The 15,562-nt window shown below is 52.3% G+C and overlaps 1 protein-coding gene across 1 annotated transcript in view; it reads right to left on the bottom strand.

Moving 5' to 3' along the window:
• Positions 1-8,526: 8,526 nt before the first annotated feature.
• LRRC20 (leucine rich repeat containing 20) overlaps positions 8,527-15,562 on the bottom strand; it is a 64,855-nt gene continuing 57,819 nt past the window's right edge. The window contains exon 5 of the mRNA XM_036829501.1: positions 8,527-11,113. Within this exon, the coding sequence (XP_036685396.1) occupies positions 10,959-11,113 (155 nt within the window). The 3' untranslated portion in view covers positions 8,527-10,958. The remainder of the gene's footprint in view (positions 11,114-15,562) is intronic.

The following is a 15,562-nucleotide window of genomic DNA, read 5'->3' as shown; positions in this document are numbered from 1 at the left end:
TCTGGGACAGTCACCGACGGGGGGAGGCAGCGGGCCCCTGTGAGCCGGCAGGGGACCGGGGGGCTCCGGCGCTGGGCTGCTGGCGCGCGCCCCAGCCTCTGCGCTTGGCGGTTCTAGCCCAGGGCCCGGCGGAAGCGGGCGGAGGGGCGTGCGCTCGCAGGCCCCAGCCCCGCGCGGGGTCTCGCTCCCCTTGCCGCCCGGAGGCGGCCGGGCAGCGGCCGGGGCTGAAGGCTCCCGAGCAGCGCAGCTACCCTCCCGGCTCTACTGCCCGCTGCCCGCTGCCCGCCCTCCCCGTCCAGAGGGAGGGGGCTCGTGCCGCGCCGCGCCGTCGCCATGGCACCCGGCACACGTTTGCCTGCGCAGCGCCCCCTGCCCGCAGCATGTGTCCGAGCCTGGGCGCCCCGGCTCGCCTCCCAGATGTGACTCCCTCCGCAGGGACGGAGCACCCGTCCAAAGTAGAGGACAGCCCACTGACAACTGCAGCCCTGGCAGCGCCATCCGATAACTCTGTGTCCCTCTCCCCGTGACTCCCATCCCAGCGCCACTCCTCGTCCTCGTCTCACCCCAGCCTGACCCCCAGCCACCCAGCCTGGTGTCCAGGACCCTGAGGCCCTCCTGAGAAGGGGATGGAGGCAGCTGTGATACACAGGAGGGCAAGGAGAGCAGGGACAATGTGTCAGTAGATGACCACTGACTCTGGAATTAACTGGCCAGGCGCTCACCAGATGTCTACCCTTGGGCAAGTGTCTTACCTGCACCTGAGCCTCAGTTTCTGCATTTGTGAAATGGCTTTGAGGGAAGTAAATGAGATGACGTCAAAGTTTCTGCCCAGCATGTAGTAGATGCCCAACAAATGGTCCGTTGAGCTGGATAGGAGGCCATCTCCCTCTCACCATTCCAGCCCCTGTCAGGCACCACCATAGACTATTGTCATATGAATGATGATCCCAGGTTCCAGGCAGATGGAAGAGAGTGAACGTCTCATTCTTCCCATTATTGGGGATTAGGGGTTTATTCTGGGGGGACTCTGGGGAAATTGTTCCCACCAGGCTTCTTCCTAGTCTCCCTTCTCCCTCTAGCCTGTCCTCTGCCCCAAATGGCTGGCAGAGTCTCAGGACTGGAAGGGCCTTAGAGGTCACTAAGTGTAACCCTGACCTGGGCAGGTGTCCCCATCCTAATGCCCAGCAGTGGGTTCTTCTGCCTTCAGGTCACTCTCTTTTCTGCAGGACAGCCCTTCAGAGAGCTGGAGGGAGGGAGGGCACCCTCTCAAGTCTGCCCTTCTGCAGGTGAAACACCTGAGTTTCTTTGGGCTTTTTGCTTCCTGTGATTTGCCTCAGTTTCATCTGTAAAATGGGGATAATGCCTATCCCCTAGAGTTATTGTGAAGATGAAAGGAGTTCCTCTGTGTAAAGCTCTTGGAATAGTGCCTGGCTCAGAGTAAGAGCTCAATAAAAGTTAGTTACCATATCATTACTATCTTGAGTTCACCTTCCTGTGGAAGTGCTCGCAGTTCTTGAAGTCTCCCTGATAGGACCCAGAGCTGCGACAAGTCACATCAAGCCCCCTTGACCAATGCAGAGTTCAGGACAAGGCTGTAAAATCTGCATAGTCCAGCACTGCCATTTATTGTATGTGTGACTTAGGGAAATTTATATAACCTCTTTGTGCCTCAGTTTCCCTTCATCTAAAAAGTAGGGATAATAATAGTGCCTACCATATAGCAAAGCACTTACAACAGTGTCTAACATAGAAGGTGCTCAATAAATATGAGCTATATTTATGTGGGCACTAGGCTTTGAATAGTTCAGTCTCACCTTTTCTTGGTTCCTCCTTCTTTTTCCCCTCCCTTTCTTCTTTCTTTAGCAGCCACATCATTCTGGTGCATTAATTTAAGCTTGTGGTCAATTCCCCCACCTGGTCTTTTTTATTTAACTCATTCTGGATCACAGAGCCTCTTTTCCTTCCTTCTCCCTCCTCTTCTGCAGACTTCTTTCTTTCACCGTCGGAACCTTTGTACTGTGCCCAAGTACATGTGGAATCATTCAAAACAAACTCAGTGGTCCAGCCTTTGAGGGCCAGGCAGGGCAGTGCCGTGGATAGAAAGACCTGGGTGTGAATTCTGTCTCCACCATTTATTATCTGTGTGGCCCTGCGTAAGTCGCTTAAGCCCTCTAACCTCATTTTCCCCATCTGTAAAATGGGATTTGTCATCTTCTTCTCAAGACTGCTGTGAGGATAAAAAGGCAAGTACCACTGACACAGTGTCCTTCCTTATCCCCAAAGTTATGGGTGGAGGCTACACAGATAGATTGGGTAAAGGTCTTTCTACGAAGATTAAAAAAGTTTCTCCTCTCACTCCCCTCCCTCCTCCAAAGGGCCTCCCGGGAAAGCTGACTGCCACTGCTCTATTTCAGATCATGCCTCCTCCCAGGTTCACCTGCCCGTCAGTCTGGGGTACTGCCCAGCCCCGAACCTTCAGTCAAGCAGGCATCGTCACTCTTCTTTTACAGGTGAAGCCACTAAGGTTAATGACTTACCCAATATTACACAGCTGGACAGTGGAGGAAAGAGGCAGAACATTCCTCTGGACCCCTAAGGCATTGGCCCTGCTGCCCCCCACCCCAGCCTACCCTCAAGGTTCTTGGTCCTCTGGGAGCATCTGAGAAACTATGAGTGCAGTCATCCAGGGCACAGAAGCAATCCCTGTTCATCTTGAGGAGCCCCACCACTTCCTTGCCCTTCAAGGCTTCCCGCTCTGCCCATTCTGGCCAAGCCCTTGGCCTCGCCCCTCATGCTCAGGGGAGCTGCTCCCCATCCCACCCCACCCCCGACAGCTGTGGCTGGGTTCAAGTGCTGTGTCCCAGGGAGTCTTTGCACAGACAGCCTCACCTTCCTGGGAACTGATTTCCATCTGAAAAGCTGGATGCCAGGAGCTGGCAGGAGGGCAGTGGGATTGAGAAGGTCCTTGAAGGGAGGAGCGCTTCCTGTGCTAACTGGAATCGATGTGGACCCCTGCTTGGAGAAGGGTCTGAAGGGAAGGGTGGGGGAGAAGGTGAAGGGTGATCTTCTTAAATCAAGCTTTCTGGGGGCACTGAGGGAGGTCAGAGGGGCAATCACATGACTGAAGGACTGCCTTTCTCCTTGGAGAGAGCAAAACAGGAACCGCCAGCCAAGGGAGGGAAGGTTTAATGGGCTGTGGTGAATTTGGAGGAACTGAGGTTTAGCCAAGCAACCTGGCTGAAGTCCAGGCTGGCAGTGTGCCATGTGTTAGGCTGTGTGATGCTGTGTCTGGGAGTCAGGAGTCTCCGGTTCTAGAACAAGTTCTGCTTACTGTGTAACCTTGAGCAAGTTACACAGTTGCTTAAGTCCACATTCTTGGCATCAATGTGAAAACGGAGGTGGGATTAGAAGCAAATCATTTGGTGATCACTAATCTGGTCTCCTAGTACTCACATTCCTAGCTCCCAGTGGACACAAACCTGGAAATCCCACCTCTTTTTAAATCAGCTCATCATCCCTCCCCTGCCCTGCTGGCCGCTCCTCCTGCTGTGCTGTCCTCCTAGGGAAAGACACCCCTCTGCACAGGCTGAACATTAACCAGGTGTCAGACTTGGGGGCCTACAGGGGTGGGGCAGGTGAGGCCAATGCATAAATGAATGTGGCCAGGTGTGGCCACTAGGGCACTCCTGCCTGGCTTCCAGATCCAGGAGATCACTGCCATCAGAATGTAGGTTCAGGGTTGCCAGCTTTTCTGATTTTTCAGAAGCCAGAAACCCAGATTTTTTCATGAAAAATTTCAGCTCCCAATTTACAGTTATTGAGAAACTAACTCAAAATTACTTCTAAACATTGTGCAGGCCAAACAAAATACATCTGTGGGCTGAATTCAGCTCAGGGTCCTTTTGCAACGTCTTTCTTTTTTTTTATTAATTATTCTTGGCGGCTTTGGGTCTTCTTTGCTGCGCGCGGGCTTTCTCTAGTTTTTGGCGAGAGGGGGCTACTCTTCGTTGTGGTGCGTGGGCTTCTCATTGCGGTGGCTTCTCTTGTTGTGGAGCACGGGCTCTGGGCGCGTGGGCTTCAGTAGTTGTGGCGTGCGGGCTCAGTAGTTGTGGCACACAGGCTTAGTTGCTCCGCGGCATGTGGGATCTTCCCAGACCAGGGCTCGAACCCATGTCCCCTGCATTGGCAGGCGGATTCTTAACCACGGCGCTACCAGGGAAGCCCGGCAACTCCTTAAATCTCTACAGGCCAGTGGTTCTCAACCTTGGCCGCACCTTAGAATCACACAAGGGAGCTTTTAAGAAAAAAACCACCAGTGCTGGGACCCAGTGCAGACCAATTGAATCGGAGTTTCTGGCAGGCAGGGCCTAGGAATCAGTACTTTTTCAAAACTTTGCAGGTGATCCTAATATGCGGGCAAGGCAGAGACCCACTGCAAGACCCACTGCAAGTACCAAAATTACACTTTGGCACTGCCTATCACAGGGACTCTGAGAAGGTGAGAGGGGATCACAGGGTCATCAAAAGCCAAGCTTCTCAAACTTTAGCATGCCCATGGATCATGTGGGGGGGTTAAAATGCAGATTCCGATTCAGAAGGTATGGGGAGGGACCCAGCCTCTGCAGGTGTAACACGGCCCCAGGTGCTCTTGATGCTGCTCAGCTGAGAATCACGCCCTGAGGAGCGAGAGCCCCATCCAACCTCTCAGCTTTGTCTATAGGAATCCCCTTCGCAATCCTGTCAAGGGCTGGAATAGGATCTCAGGGAGAGGGTGATGCTAAGCCAAAAGCAATGCTCTCCTTCTGGTGGGGTTTCAGGCACAGTGACAGGCTAGTGGGGGAGACCGGGGGCGGCCCATCCTCCCTCAGGTCATGCATGCTGGCCATCCGCCACCCCAAGGGATGGAGGAACAGCGGGAGGCCAGTGTGCCCGGAGTACAGTGAAGAAGGGGGAAGTAGTGAAGACCAGAGACGTAATGGAGGGAAGACCATGCCAGGTCTTCAAGTCCATTGTAAGGACTTGGCTTTTCCATTGAAGTGCCATGGAGAGCCCCTGTGGGACATGGGCAGACAGTGACTTAGGATTTAAAAGGATCCTCCAGGGAATTCCCTGGCCGTCCAGTGGTTAGGACTCTGCACTTTTGCTGCCAAGGGCCTGGGTTCAATCCCTGGTCGGGGAACCAAGATCCCACAAGCCATGCAGCACGGCCAAAATAAATAAATAAAAATAAAAGGATCCTCTGGGTGCTGTGTGAGGGAGAAACAGAGACTCGTTAAGGTGCAGAGGTGTGGGCCCTGCTTTGAGTCTGGTTTACTGAGGCTCACGTGGGCCTGGAATCTGCATCTAAAAAGATCCTAGTGACTGAATCTCTTATATAGTCCAGACATCCCTTGTACAACTCCCGGAGCCCATGCACGTTATTTTCTAGGTAACTGGTGTCGATAAGCTAGAATGCATTTTTTTTTTATTAGTGATTTAGTTAATCATGAATCAGGCATCACGTTTCTTTTTTTTTTTTTTAATTTATTTATTATTTATTTTTGGCTGTGTTGGGTCTTCGTTTCTGTGCGAGGGCTTTCTCCAGTTGCGGCAAACGGGGGCCACTCTTCATCGCTATGCACGGGCCTCTCACTATCACGGCCTCTCTTGTTGCGGAGCACAGGCTCCAGACGCGCAGGCTCAGTAGTTGTGGCTCACGGGCCTAGTTGCTCCGCGGCATGTGGGATCTTCCCAGACCAGGGCTCGAACCCATGTCCCCTGCATTGGCAGGCAGATTCTCAACCACTGCGCCACCAGAGAAGCCCTAGAATGCATTTTGACTGGCACCACTGGAGTTGTGTGGTGTGGCGGTCCTGCAGGGTCCACCCCTGAAGACACCCTAATTTAAATGCTTCCCATCTACAGGAGAGAGGGTGCCAGGGTGCTCTTGGCTGGTAAGAATCTGGATGTACACAGAGTAGCATGAGCCCCAGCTGGCTCCTGGCCAAGGCCTTGAATGCCTCATTGTCCTGAGTTATTAGCTGTCCTTGGCAGCCCGAGGCAGAACTTCATAGATCCCTAAACTGTGAAGATGGGGGGAGCGGTGAGCTGTCAGTCTTCTCATTCCCTGTGGAATTAAATCTCCTCTCAGCATCCAGATGTGCCCCAGGGATGTGTGATAAACAGCTCTGTGCTCGCCTGAGAGAGGCAAGGTTCTTGTCAGGGCACTAAAGCTGTCCACACAAGGGCAGGTGTAAGCAGATGGGCGAGGAAGCTCTCGGGTGTGTGAAATGGACATAATGCTGATCACCAAGGGCTACTTACCTACACCACCTGTGGCATTATAGGAGGCAGTCTTTGCACCCATTTTACAGATGAGGAAAGCAAGGCTCAGAGGCTCTTCACAGGAATGTGATGGGAGAAGGAACATGTGAGTTGGAAAAAGCAATCGCTTCTCCCACCCGAGCCAGCCTCCCAGTTTAAACCCCAGCTCTGCTCCTTCCGAGCCACACGCCAACCCCCAAGCCCTACGCCTGTCCTCATCTGCAGAGTGAGCACCAAGAGGCTGTTGCTGATAGTAAACGAGAAAACCTGCAAGTGCTGGCCCAGTGCTGATAAACAGTAGGCGCTCAGTGAGTGCCCCTGCTCGGACCTAAAGTATCTGGGCTTGTGTGCCTTTTCTGAGGGATGGGTCCAGCCCACCCGGCCCTGAGGCACGTGTCCACAGCATGATGCGGCTGCCCCTGGGCCCGGCCCAGCCCATGAGCTGCCCAGCGATCCAGTGACATGGTCTCTCAGGCCTGCCCTCCCTGGCCTTGGCAACTCTCCCAGTGCTCTGGCCAGGCCTTCTGGGCCCCTGCCAACGCTCACCCTTCCAGGAACTGGTCCCCGCCCAGGGCCAGCTTTCTGAGAAGGGACAGGCATGTTTCATGTAAATGGCAGCTCCAAAGTAAGGTCCTTTCGTCCAACACTGAATTTGGGAGAGCCTGAGGACCAAAACCCTTTATGTGTGGTGATGGATGTTAACTAGACTTATTGTGATGGTCATTTTGCAGTATATACACATATTGAATCACTGTTATACACAAGAAGCTAATATAACATGTCAGCTGTATTCTCAAACAAAACAAAACAAAATGACCCTCTAGTCCCATACAGCTTACTGTCGACATTAATAAGTCTTTGTATCCCATCCTCTTCGACATAGCAGTACTATTCCAGGAGACTCTTGCCCAGGAAGTAAAAGTCGTAAATCATTGTATTGTTCATTCTAGGAAATTCCAGAAAGAATCATTTAAATGAACATCAAACTGCCCGACTCTTCAGTAAATAGCATCAAAAGGGAGCTTAAGACTTAAGCTTAAGACTCTTTGAACCCCTCGCCTTAAAACATCTCTTTGTTGTGTCCACCGATCCTAAACTATATCACAATCTTTATGCAATCCTAGTCAAGGCGTCCTCCCCTGCACTGAAAGCTCCACCTGAAACCAGACTCTGAAATCTCCTCACTACCGTGACTTTGCCCTCCCCATGCTGACACGCTGGGAAGACGTAGTAAAGCTGTCCCTTACTGGGAGAAGAGTCGCCTCAGCTTTGTCTGACCAACAGGTCAATCTGTGATACTTCTGGTGAGCCAGCATTCAGCAAGAAGAAGCCTTCTGCTTGACCTTTGGGGTGGGGATGGGCACCAGCCTGAGCCCAGGCTAGTCCACTGCAGACAGCTAGAGCAGAGTCCCCAGAATCAGAGAGACAGTGACCAGGGGAGTTCTGGAAAGGCGCTCAGGGACCTCCTAGTACAGCCCCTTCCCTTTACAGACAGCAATCGGGGTCCAGAGAGGGGAAAAGGATTTGTCCAACTCACAGAGCTCACTGTGGTTTTTCGATGGATTAAATGAGTTAATATCTGTAACGTGCTTAGACACTGCCTGGTATGCACTAAGCTCTATATGTGTTTGTTAAATAAAAATGATGGAGAGTCTAGCCTAAAACTCAACGCAAACTCAGGCTGGCCCCCCCAGATTTAGAAAACAAAAACTGACTTAAACCTTGAACCCAGAAGCAGTTTCTAACTTGCATCAGAACACGTGGAGGGCTTGTTAAAGCCGAGTGCTGGGCCCCACCTCCAGAGCATCTGATTCTGTAGATACGGGGGGTCGGGGGGAGCTATCTAACCCGCTCCCTGGATGCTGCTGCTGGTCCAGAGACGCCTCCTTCAGAACTTCGGACCCTGAGAAATCAATCGCTAAGGGTAGAATTTCTGGCATCAGTCAGGGAGAAATGGGGGCACAGCAGGTCCCTTCATCCTTCCGCAGGTACTGGGTCTCCCCCAGCTGATATTTAGCGCTCTGCAGCAGCACAGCGTCAGGGCAGGCGTCAACTCTGCCTGGCCGTGCCTCCGCCCACTGTGAATGTTCCAAGCCTCACCCCAGCCGAGCTGCTTTACCTCATGCTTCCAGCAAGAGGGGCAGCCCCTCCTCTTCGCTGGTGGTGGGATCAACACTCTGGCCGCGAGAGGTGTGTGCCGTGAGAATAAATCAAACACCAAGAGGCAGATGAAACCAACGTGTTCTTTATTGCAGACTGAAACTAAGGGCTCACTCACACAGTGGGCTTTGATTTGGGGCCGTCTCTGACGCCCAAGCTTCCCCAGCAGGCAAGGGCAAACTCTCCAAGCAGAGTAGAAAACAGCTTCCAGAAGCATCCCCTTCAAAGGGTTTGAGGCGAGGACCTGGGGAAGCAGCGGCTTAGCATGCAGAGGTTACCCGGAAAGGCAGGGCTCCAGAGGGCCAGGCAAACCCAGCCCTCCTCTCCTGGTGGCTTTGGGTCAGTCCCTTCACTGGGAGTGCCACACGGACTCTGAAAAGATCGAAGAGGCCCAAGGTCTCTGGGGACTGCTTTAGGGAGGGGGACGAGCACAGACTCGGACCCCTGACAGGGCAGGGGGAGAGCTGAGAACCTTCACCCTCCACTCTGAGGACATCCCGAGGGTCACCCCAGGCCTCTGCTTTTCAAACAGTAAAGTGCTCGTAGGAATCACCTGGGGATCTTTTGAAACGCAGGTTCTGATTCCGGAGGTCTGGGGTGGGGCCTGGGATTCTGCGTTTTTAACGAGCTCCCGTGGACGCCAACGCTGCTGGCCCACAGACCATACTTGAGTTGCAAAGTTCTAGCCATACAATGCCTTTGTGCATGTCGGAAAAGTACGCCCCTTCTTTGACAAGGAGAAACTCCACTCCGGGACACAGGCTGGGGGGTAGGGGGGACCAGGACAGCTTAGGCTGGACTGCAGACTCACTTGTCCCCAGCGTCCATGGCTGAACTCGGAAGCCCTAGAAGATCCCGTTTCAGCCTCCTCACCCTGAAAACCCTTTTTTCCAGAGCTTCACCAACCAGGCCTTGGGAGATGAGCAGAGTGAACATGAACACCGAGCGCTCAGCGACGGGCCAACAATGGCCCAACCTGTCAGCCTCTCGCCGAGAGACAGAAGGCCTGAGCGGGGGCGGGCCTCGGAGCTGGAGAGGGGGAACGGGACTGGGAGCGTTCTGATAAAGGGTTAGTGCTCTGAGCGGTGGTCGGAGCTCTGAACAGCCTAACCTCAGGAGTGGAAGACTGGCCACTGGTCCACAAATGTAGGATCTGGGTAGCCTGGCTTGCTCCAAGCCCTGGGGCCTCAGGTGTCTCCCACAGACCAGGCAAGGTGGGCTCTGAGCCTGCTTGCTCCACAGATGAGAAGGTGGGAGGTAGATACCTGGGGATCAAGGGGTCAGAGGTTCTCCAAACCACAGGTGTTGTCAGGAAGCAAGAGCCCCAGGCTCTCTCCTGGTAGAGGGACCAGTTGCCCCTGTTTGCCGGGTGTCATCCCAGTGTTCGCACTGAAAGTCCCACGTCCCAGGAAACCCCTCAGTCCCGGGCAAACAGAGATGGTTGGTCACGCAATTACCTGGCCACACCCTAGACTCCAGGTTGAGGGCCTAGAGATGACTAGGTCATCAGGGCTCTGGGTGGTGGCCTGGGAGCTGGCTGGCCACGAACCCAATGGTCCATAGTGCCTTCTGCCCCATGTGGACCAGTGACAAGGCAGCCAGACTCCTGCCAGAGGGAGACTGTTGAGGGTGGCACAGGTGCAAATGGCTTTGCTTCTCTCTGGGCCACCTCTCCTGCAGCAGAAGGGCTGATGCCAGGCACCCCCGCTCACTCCCAGGGGAGGGATGGGGCACTCCTGACTTCCTACCCCACCGATTTCTTAGGCATGAGGAAGGACAGAGCCTACTTGATTTGCTCTCCACTTGCCGGCCTGCTGGTTCTTGGGCTCCTATACAAACGTTCTCAATCCTGCTACAGTGTCAGGCCACACTGTCTTCACAGCTTTCCCATGACTCCTGGTTCAGGTTCCTGCCAATCCAGGGACCCACAGGGCTGAGCACGGGGCACTGTGGAAGGCCTCATCCTGGTCGGTTCTCAGGAATCAATAAATAGATGGAGATTGTCTTCTGTCCCTCTTATGGCAGCCACTGGCTTTCAGCACTAGAAACAAGGCCTCAAACACACAAGGGCCTGGAAAATGCTCAGCGATGCTCATCCGTGGGCCCAGAAGGTACCAATGATTTGAAGGTAACTTGGAGGCATGTGTGCCCCCAAAAGCCTTCAGGGAGCCCAAAGGAGGCAAAAGCCCCTGCCATTGCCCCTTTCCTCAAATTGTAAGGCTCAGAGGATCTGCCCAGGTTTGCACAGAAGCTGTGAGTGCCCAGAGTCTGGGCTCCAGCCCCGTCCTTGCCTCCTCCCTCCGGGCATTCCAGGGCCCACTACTGCTCTACACTATCTATCCTGGACCGCCACACCCCTCCCGCCACACGCTATTCAGCCCGCCCGCCCCCAACCCCCCAAACTTGGCCTCCCATGGGCGCGTGGGACTCCCTCCCCTCAGGGCGCCAGGCCAGGTGGCCTCTGTCCCTTGCTGGGCGGGCATGAGGAGGGAAGCCTAGGGTGGGGAGGCCCGCGCATCCTCCGGAGACATGAGCATGTCGAATTTGATGAGCGGCGGGGCGATGACGCGCACCTCGGCATTCAGCGGGTTGAAGCGCAGGTTGACGCTGCGCAAGGCGGGCATGGCGGCCAGCTTCTCCACGGGCACGTCTGTCAGGGAGAGAGGGACAGATTAGGGGGCTGGAGCCAAGTGGGCAGAGAAGAAGGAGGATGCATCACCTGATGCACATGCGCTCAGTGCCCGGCACCCGGCCCTGTGTGAGGGGCCATTGGGGCCCACCAGGGCATTACAACCACATGCAGAAAAGCATCCTAAAAAATAAAGTTATTGTGCTCCGCAACAAGAGAAGCCACCGCAATGAGAAGCCCGCGCACTGCAAAGAAGAGTAGCCCCCGCTCACCGCAACTAGAGAAAGCCCGCGCGCAGCAAGGAAGACCCAACGCAGCCAAAAAAAAAAAAAAAAAAAAGTTAAACACTGATTACCACTTATCCCAGCCATGCCACTTTTGAGTGGAACTCACAGAACTGCAAACAGGTATTCAGTAAATACGTGCACACGTGTTTACAGCAGCACTATTCACAATAGCCAATGTCCACCAACGAATGGATAAACAAAAAGTGGTATAGCCAAACAATGGAATATTAGTCAGCCTGACACATGCTACAACATAGATGAACCTGGAAAACCTTATGCTGAATGAAAGAAGTCAGACACAAAAGGTCACAGAGTATATGATTCTATTCATATGAAGTGTCCAGAATAGGCAAAGCCATAGGGACAGAAAGTAGATTAGTGGCTGCCAGAGGCTGGGGTGAGGGGACTGGAGAGTGACTGCTTAACGGGTGCAAGGTCTCCTTTGGGGTGATGAAAGTATTTTGGAACTAGAGTTGACAGGTGCAGAACATTGTGAATGCACTAAATGCCACTGAATTGTACACTTTTAAATGGTTAATTTTATCTCAATTAAAAAAAAAAAAAGGACCAGAACAGGCAGCAGCTATACTAATACTTGATAACATTTACGGTTCCTCACACCTAATCTTTAGGATCACTCAATCTCTGGTTCAAGTCCCAGGTCAGCCACATAACAACTGTGTACCTAAAGCAAATTATTAAACTTCATATCATATATCTGGAAAAGACGAAAACTCTAATTTGAAAAGATACATGTACAGTAATGTTCATAGCAGCACTATTTACAGTAGCCAAGACATGGAAGCAACCTAAGTGTCCATCAACAGATGAATGGATAAAGAAGATGTGGTACATATATACAATGGAATATTACTCAGCCATAAAAAAGAATGAAATAATGCCATTTGCAGCAACATGGATGGACCTAGAGATTATCATACCAAGTGAAGTAAGTCAGACAGAGAAAGACAAATACCATATGATATCAATTCTAAGTGGAATCTAAAATATGATACAAATGAACTTATTTACAAAACAGAAACAGGCTCACAGACATAGAAAACAAACTCATGGTTACCAAAGGGGAAAGGTGGGGTTGGGGAGGGACAAATTAGGAGTATGGGATTAACAGATACACACCACTATATATAAAATAGATAACAAGGATTTACTGTAGAGCACAGGGAACTATATTCAACCTATATGGGAAAGAATGTAATAACCTATATGGCAAAGAATCTGAAAAAAATATATATGTATAGCTGAATCACATTGCTATATACCTACAACTAACACAATATTGTAAATCAACTATCCTTCAATTAAAAAAATAATAGGGGCTTCCCTGGTGGCGCAGTGGTTGAGAATCTGCCTGCCAATGCAGGGGACACGGGTTTGAGCCCTGGTCTGGGAAGATCCCACGTGCCACGGAGCAACTAGGCCTGTGAGCCACAACTACTGAGCCTGCGTGTCTGGAGCCTGTGCTCCGCAACAAGAGAGGCCACAATAGTGAGAGGCCCGTGCACCGCGATGAAGAGTGGCCCCCACTTGCCACAACTAGAGAAAGCCCTCGCACGAAAACGAAGAACCAACACAGCCAAAAAAAAAATAAATAAATAAAAAAAAATCCTTCCCTCAAAAAAAAACAAATAATAAAATAAACTTCATATCAGGGTAATAATAGTATATACCTCTCAGGGTTGTTTAAGGATGAATGAGAGAGTATCTGTGCAGTGATTCCTTGGAGATGTTGCGGGTTTGGTTCCAGACCACAGCAATAAAGTGAATATCACAACAAAGCGAGTCACATGAATTTTTTTTGGTTTCCCAGTGCATATAAAAGTTATGTTGGGGCTTCCCTGGTGGTGCAGTGGCTGAGAATCTGCCTGCCAATGCAGGGGACACGGGTTCAAGCCCTGGTCTGGGAAGATCCCACATGCCGCAGAGCAACTAGGCCCGTGAGCCACAATTACTGAGCCTGCGCATCTGGAGCCTGTGCTCCGCAACGGGAGAGGCCGCGATAGTGAGAGGCCCGCGCACCGCGATGAAGAGTGGCCCCCGCTTGCCGCAACTAGAGAAAGCCCTCGCACAGAAACGAAGACCCAACACAGCCATAAATAAATAAATAAAAATTAAAAAAAAAAAAGTTATGTTACCCTACACTGTAGTCTATTAAATATGCAATAGCATTACGTTTAAAAAAACAATGTACATACCTTAATTTTAAAATACTTTATTGCTAAGAAAATGTTCACCATCATGTGAGCCTTCAGCAAGTCACAGTCTTTTTGCAATAGTAACATCAAAGATCACTGATCACAGATCACGGGAGTTTGCCCTCCCTTAGCACCTTGGGGTGAGTGGCTCTGAGCTCCCTGGGGGCTGGCTCTGTTTGTTAGACCAAGGGTCCAGTGCTGGAGGCAGGGGCAACTCTTAACCTCCTGAGAAGTCTTTCTTTGTCCTTGAATCCCCAGGGCCAAACACTATATCTGGCACATAGACATGGTGGGCACAAAAACACGTTCTGGGCAGCCGCCAGGGAGTTACTAGGGTGGGTCGTGGTCGGGAGCTGGGTCCCAAGCGAGACAGGCTATAGTGCGGCGAGTGGGGCTCTTGTTTGCCAGGCAGGAACCTGCATGATGGATGAGAGGACAGGAGCCGTGAAGGAGGCGATGGGGAGGGACCCAGAGCCCAAGGCAAACGTGGAGGCTCAGGTAGGGAAAGCAGCAGAGATAAGGCGTTTCTAGAATGCAAGGTTATGACCAGATGCTACTCCTGGGAGGGGAGGAAAAGCAAGATCAACCGCTCTCAGTTCCTGCTCACCTTCTGCTTCCTGTGGAGCTCATCCGCATGCTAATGTCACATTACACAGCTGCCAGCAGCCTGCTCCTCTATGCCCCTTACTGGGTGGGGCGGCTGCTGGAGTGGGGGCTGAAGGAAGGGGTTGCCTGGGGCATTTCTTGTCTTTATTCATGGAAAGTGGGCCCCCAATTTCCCTACCAGTTAATGGCTGGGAAGAGAAGGGCTAATGACTTGGAAGCTCCCCTTCTCCACATTAGCACATTAGCTTTGTAATGGCCAACAGCACAGCCAGCAGCCGGGCAGGCCGGACAGACACACCATCCCCTCTGCCCCTGATCGCCCAGATAAGAAAATCCTCGTGCCTTGGGCTCTTAAGAAGTCAGGTCATTTCACAGGGTATTATACCCCCATGTGACACAGGAGGAAATCAAAGCCCAGGGAGGTTAACACTTTGTTAAAATGGGCCCAAGGGACTTCCCTGGCGGTCCAGTGGTTAAGACTCCACACTTCCGATGCAGGGGACGCAGGTTCCATCCCTGGTCGGGGAACTAAGATCCCACATCCGCGGGGCACAGCCAATTGAAAAAAAAAAAGGGCCCAAGAAAGGAGGCTGCTTCTAGGAACTGATATTTGAGGGCCTGTGCTAGGTGGTTCTTCATAATGACCCATTTGGCAGATAAGGAAACTGGGCCTCGGATTCTCCAGGCTGACAATGATCCTCTAACTCTGCTCCAGCTCCCCTGGATTTTTCAACTAGGCCTGACTTTTGTGCTTCAGTGTTCATCTCTCATTGTCCAATTTTAGCAAGAATTCTGCTAAGTTGGTTTAGCCAGAATCCTCCACCCTCGATACCTAATCAGGTTCCTCACCGTCCACTATCCCCTAGGTGATGTCAGATCACCCTGGCCTGCCTTCAAGCAAGAACTAGGGGTTGCTAAGGACTTTCTCTCTCTGGACTCCGTGACTCCTCCACCCCTCAGCCAGGGAGGCCTGCGGGCTGCAGAGGGGCCAGTGCTCCTGAGATGGGGAGGAGGGTCTCCCTGTGATGCCCCTGCCGAGGTTTGCTGGGCGTGGCATGAAGACCAGCTGCAGCCCAGGCTTGGAGCAAATCCCCGTGACTCCAGGCCTAGAGACAGCAGCGCTGCCTGAGTTCTCAGCCTGTCTTTTCCAAGTACCACTCACTGAGCTGGCCTCTTCAGGGTCTGCAGCGTTCCCCAAACCACTCTGCTGAAGGACAGTGATGGCGGGGATTAAGTGTATCTCTTTCCCCTGATTTAACCGCTAAAGTTGCTTGAGCAGCTTAGAGGAAGGAGCAATGGGGCCATCAGACTGCGTCAAAGCTGGCAGAATCAACAAACTGGAGCAGCCAAGCTAGCAAGCA

The sequence above is a fragment of the Balaenoptera musculus genome, chromosome 16 (genome assembly GCF_009873245.2).
Source record: "Balaenoptera musculus isolate JJ_BM4_2016_0621 chromosome 16, mBalMus1.pri.v3, whole genome shotgun sequence".
In the NCBI taxonomy this organism is placed as follows: Eukaryota; Metazoa; Chordata; class Mammalia; order Artiodactyla; family Balaenopteridae; genus Balaenoptera; species Balaenoptera musculus.
The sequence above is the reverse complement of the archived record's forward strand: the minus strand, read 5'-3'. Positions and strand labels throughout refer to the sequence as shown.